The 5,329-nt window shown below is 39.6% G+C and overlaps 1 protein-coding gene across 2 annotated transcripts in view; it reads right to left on the bottom strand.

The window, feature by feature from the left end:
- The window catches only part of GRB10 (growth factor receptor-bound protein 10), a 111,764-nt gene that overhangs the window by 9,685 nt on the left and 96,750 nt on the right, over positions 1-5,329 (bottom strand). For both annotated transcript variants that reach the window (XM_009330450.1, XM_009330451.1), the window contains exons 8-10: positions 3,628-3,765; positions 2,917-3,027; positions 1,722-1,820 (exon numbers count right to left, since the gene is read on the bottom strand). In XM_009330450.1, coding sequence (XP_009328725.1) covers positions 1,722-1,820; positions 2,917-3,027; positions 3,628-3,765 — 348 coding nt within the window. The remainder of the gene's footprint in view (positions 1-1,721; positions 1,821-2,916; positions 3,028-3,627; positions 3,766-5,329) is intronic.

The raw sequence follows: 5,329 nt of genomic DNA, 5'->3' as shown, positions 1-5,329 counted from the left end.
AATAACATTTTTGCTGCTTTTCTCATCCTTATAAAAATAAGGTGATTGAATTCCAGTCACGCTCCTTGTTGAACATGATAAATTTTAGCAACACTAGTAGCTGGGATGGTAGGAAAATACCTACTCAGTGGCTTCCCTAGAGGCACAGTGCTGAAGTATAGCAACATTGCTTACTGAATGTTCTCACTGAAATGGTATATATAATTTTGTAAACAGGGTAATATACGACTATGGAAAGCTAAATCAGTAGGTGAATAAAAAGGAGGGTCACGGCCACAGCCTTGGGGCACAGCCTTAATCTTCCCTGACTATACACCTTTAATCATCTTTCAGTGTTCCTTAAAAACAAACCCTTTTCTTTTCTCCTAGTGTTAACTGCCTAAGGGTGAATGTTGTATGCCAGTATACAGAAATTACTGCCATACAGTACCGTGGCTGCCACGGGTCACACTGCAAAGAAAGATTCCTCTGAAACGTCACAGCAAGATGCATGTCTATGGTAAGAATAGCTAATTCTGTACACTGTGAAGGTTTTTCCTTGCCGTTCAGGAACATTAGTGCCTTGACCAGTGTAATTTCTTCAGAACAAGTGGTATCTTCAAGGCACAATTCACTACAATTATCTGATCCTCTGTTTAGGCGCTTTCCCCACAATGAAAAATTCTGTGTAAATAGGGAAAGGACAGCTGAGAAGAAGCACTTGGAATTGCCTGGGGACTAAAACTCTTACCATAATGGTTAGTGTGTATTGAACACAAGTCAAGTCAAGTAAAGTAACGGGAGAGCGGATTATGATAGCCAACAGAGGTATCAGCTCCACAGAAATCAAATATGCATGTTGTAACTGGGATTGCTTCTTGCATACTGGCCCATACTATGGCTAGTGCGCCTGCTTTCGTAACAACTTAAAATAGGAATTTCTATACTGCAACACAGAATCTCTTAAAATTAACAAATGAGACAATATTTGGAGAGCATTCAAAGAGATGTGCTCTGGTTTGGAAGGTGACCACATAATGCAGATGGAGAACAGGCATTGTGTTTTCATACCCGCAGGCCTAGGAGTCTGATTTGCTTTCCCTGCACTTACAGGGTTTTGCATGATGGACAGTCTTCACAAGGACAGGAACAGGTAACTGTAGCAAACATTTGTCATGTTCTCTGTTTCAAAGAGCACAAAATAGTCAACTTCCTCCTCAGCTCCTTCCATGCTGATTTTGTTGCAAAAACACTCTGAAGCCTCCTACCATATTATCAAGAAATCTCATTGTTTGCTCTCAGATATGTATAACTTTCACCCAGAGATAGGGTTTCTTATTTTTCTTACTTTTTTTAATAGAACCTTCAGAAAACTGAAAAAATGGCAAAGGCTCTAGATAGCACTCTGTTCTAGTTAAGATAATCGCTTACCATTATCAGAACATTTTCTTTAGCTTTATGATAACTTGCAAATATCTTGTTAAGCAGTTTTTTGATTCATCCACATATCATAAATTTGGCTCCAGAACTAAAATTATACTTGATTCATATGTGGAAGCAATTGAGCTCAGTCCTGTGCTTAAAAGCTTAGGAGGGACAGGTCTACCTGGCATTTTGCTCTTACCTGTATCATTTTGGAGGCAGATTATGTTTAAGAACATATAGGTATTTTCTCACGAACAAAATAACGAATGCAACTTAACTGTTGGTGTAGGTCTATTCACATAGAAGAGATTAGGTACCTTGAGGAGTCGAAAGGCAGTCATCCAGCACGTCCTGCTTTGCTCATCTTCAGCACACAACAACCTCAGTTCCTTAGTTTCATTTCTCACCCTGTTGGGCTATAAAGTGTTAGAGGGAAGTCAGCTACATTCAGCAGAAAACCAACAACACTGTAAGTTTACTGCAGAGTAAAGGCAGGTACAGTATTAGTCTAAGAACTGGCCAGAAAAAGCTCACACCACCCTGAATTAAAGCTCGGGAGAAGCTGAGCATGCTTTGAAAGAAATCACTTTCTCAGCTGGGTCCAGTAAGATAAACGTCAGTGCCTGCTTGGAAATACCCTGAAGTTCTGGCAGTTTATAGGAACAAGGTACTCAGGCCATGCTAGCACCAGAAAAAAGGCGTGCGGGTTTGTTTTTGTTTTTGTTTTTTTTTCCAGAATTGTGAGAACTTTTATAAGCCCCCATTCTGAGATGAAGAACCAAAGTTTCTGTAACTGAAGGTTACTGAAAGTCTGTTTCCATCAGTTCAGGATCTGTCCCGCAGCTGGTCTCTACTCTCTGAGGCAAACCCATGTTGTCTAGCTCTGGAACAGCTGCTAGGAAGGAGACTACTTCACCGCTGTCAATAAAACCAGCTCCCAGCCTTACTTTCTTCCCAGAAAATTACATGGAGCTTTGAAATACTTTCCAAACCTATCAATCAGCACAACAGTTTTCAGAATCTTCAAAGGCAACTGCTGATTCTTACTTCCATTTTCCAAGACAATCTTCTTCTTTAAACAAATGCAAACCTCTGGCCCACAATAATGGTACAGTTATACCCGATCGGAGCTTGATCCTTTGCTGCTATATAGTTTTGGTGCTCACTGACCAGAGAAACTTTCCTATCCAATTAGAGTACTTGGAAAGAGAATTTCATCTGTGAGGTGAACCAAGGCCAGCTCACAGGCACACCATGCTTCAGCACTGAGCTGATCTTGCACAGACATTTCCCAAGCCAAAGGAGCACCAGATAAAGTGCTAAAAGTGTCACATAAAACGATGGCAAGATTCACAGGACATGCCTGCCAAATGAAAGACGTTAAAGATCAAGTCCTCATGACAGAAATGCTTGCAGAGTTTTACATACAAATCCCATTTAGCTGGGGGTTGGGGGGACTCTGATCTACCGACACCGTCTTGAACTTTGGAAGAACTTAAGGAGAAAAATTACCTTTATACAAAATCCATACTCTGCAGGTGCATTGTACAACTTCTTGCCTGCTATCAACGAGAAGATATTGCTGTCTTCTAGGTCAGCCAACAATTGCAAATGCCTTGGCTCCTGGGGAAATAATGTGTTTTATCATAGGTTAAGTGTAAGATTTTGGAAGATCAAGACCAACCTCCAACAGAGGGCAGTGTACGAACACTGTGCTCCTCTCTCAGGCAGCTTGATGTGGACATGGCTTGTCACCTTTTAAATACCAGCCTGCTAGCAGAAGGTGCTTTGTACAAGAAGCTGACAAAATACTTATTCAAGCACACCACATTAAAAATGGCATAGCCTATTACATTGCTCCTGAGAAATCTGAAAGTTAGATAATATAAAATATTGTTTAAGGTATCATTTAAACTAAATTCATGAACCATGTGCTTGGAGAGCATGATTTCTCTTGCTAACCTTGTTAGCACGACTTCAGTAGCCACAACTATGTTGTCCGGCTAGTTTGGTTTTATTATATAACAATGCTATATAGCTATTTTCATGCATTGAGAGCCCACGGCTTGACTGTCGTTTGATCATGGCTTGCTTATCCTTTTCTATGCAATAAAAAAAGGGAACACTCTGTGCAGATATTTAAAAACCAGCAAAAAATACCCACTGTAAAAGCAGAAAATGCTTTCGCATGCTAGTACTGTGCAACTTCTCTTTTAATCTTACCTTTGAAGTTCCTTTTGTAGAACAATAAAGTCCTGATCTCCTCAAACACACATACAGTTTCTTCCATGATTTCCTACCCAGCTCTTTCACATGCAAGAAACCTTGAATTTCAGGGCAGCTACTGGAGTTTAAAAAGTTCTGTTGGAGAGGAAAATGTAAATGAGGATTATATCCTATGGACGGATCATAAAATTATCACTGTATTTGCAGAACAGAGAAGCAAACGGCAAATCACTTTGCTGACTTGGGGCACAGTTTCACATTATGCTTGAACTGACCTAGCTGTTTAAACTGATTTACGACCAAAATGGATATTCCTGGTCCTCCTGTTACATCTACTTGGCTAACTCCTCCTGCCACTGACATTTTCCTGTTTTCTGTGTCAGTACTTAAATCTCCAAAAGGCTAACCATTTCTCTGTATCCCCATTCTTCTTGCACTTGGCCTGAAGGGACACAAAGTAAGCTTATTAATTCTTCAGAGAAAATAATACCTTGTCACAACAATTCTGCTAACTAGTCTAACTTAGAAACATTGGCCAAAATCTGCAACTTTATCCTGAAGTTTTGGAATGGGATCAGCCTGTTTCAGGATTTCCCCCATTGAAGTCTTATATAGCACAAGTACCTGTCCCAAGAGAAGAGGTATGACAGAACGCTTAATTCAGAATGAAACGTAGAGCAGTCAGATAAATGTCAGCAATTATACTAGACTTCAAGATCCAGAAGTATTTAAGTTCTTGGCATAATTAGAGGGACCACATATGGAATCATTAGATTTGCAATACATCAAAGGAAGCAAGTATTAACTATGGTTAGCGAACTCACGAATTGCTCCCTCATTACAATGGGCCAGATTTTTAAATGACAGAGGGCTTGCTCAGTAAGTTAAATACCAAACTCCTAATAAATTCAATAGTAGGAAGAAAAATGTGTAAACCTGGTTGGCCTAGATGCCTCTGCAAATCTTGAAAGTTGTTTTTTGGTGTTATTTGGTGGACAATGCCCACAGGAAACAAAACAAAAAATCAGTGCCCTGTGTCAGAATTCTTAGTTGCATTAAAACCTGATTTTTTTCCCAGTCCTCCTCCCCATCTCATCTAACAGAATGGAAAAGAACAGTCAATTTTTATGCTATTTGTACTATGAATCCACTTCTCAACTGTGAAAGGGAAGGACCAAAAGGAGAATATATTCTCTCTATCCAGCTCGATAAACTGAAAGTAAACTAAGATGCAAGCTTTTTTGCATATCTGAGCCAGGCTGACAATAGCGAAAACAGATCCTGCTGTTTCTAATGCTATTGTTAAGACTAAAAATACTAGCTCTTAATAAAGTATATGATATTGTGAGTTGATGTTTAATATTTTTCCCTATTTCATGTGTAATTAAAAAAACAGTGCACTCGCTCAATGTTTGAGGTGGCCTCAAATGCAACACTCCTAATGACTACTAGACTGCAGGAAGTTTACCTTCAACAAATTACAACTGTCACTGAAATTATGAAAAATGGTTGTGTGTTTTTTAAAAGGAAAGGGGGATTTAATATAAATGCTTTAAGGACGATTGCTTTTTATGGTTAAACAACGAACCAAAGAGAATGTACCCATCCTCTTTCCCCTACCCTCTTGTGCTGCTAACCCCCGTGACTTATGCTTCTCCAGGACTGTACCTAACTGAGCCTTCCCAGAAGCAAACTCTCT

Source organism: Pygoscelis adeliae, unplaced genomic scaffold (assembly GCF_000699105.1).
Source record: "Pygoscelis adeliae isolate BGI_AS28 unplaced genomic scaffold, ASM69910v1 Scaffold78, whole genome shotgun sequence".
NCBI lineage: Eukaryota > Metazoa > Chordata > Aves > Sphenisciformes > Spheniscidae > Pygoscelis > Pygoscelis adeliae.
This window is presented reverse-complemented; position numbering and strand designations above follow the sequence as displayed.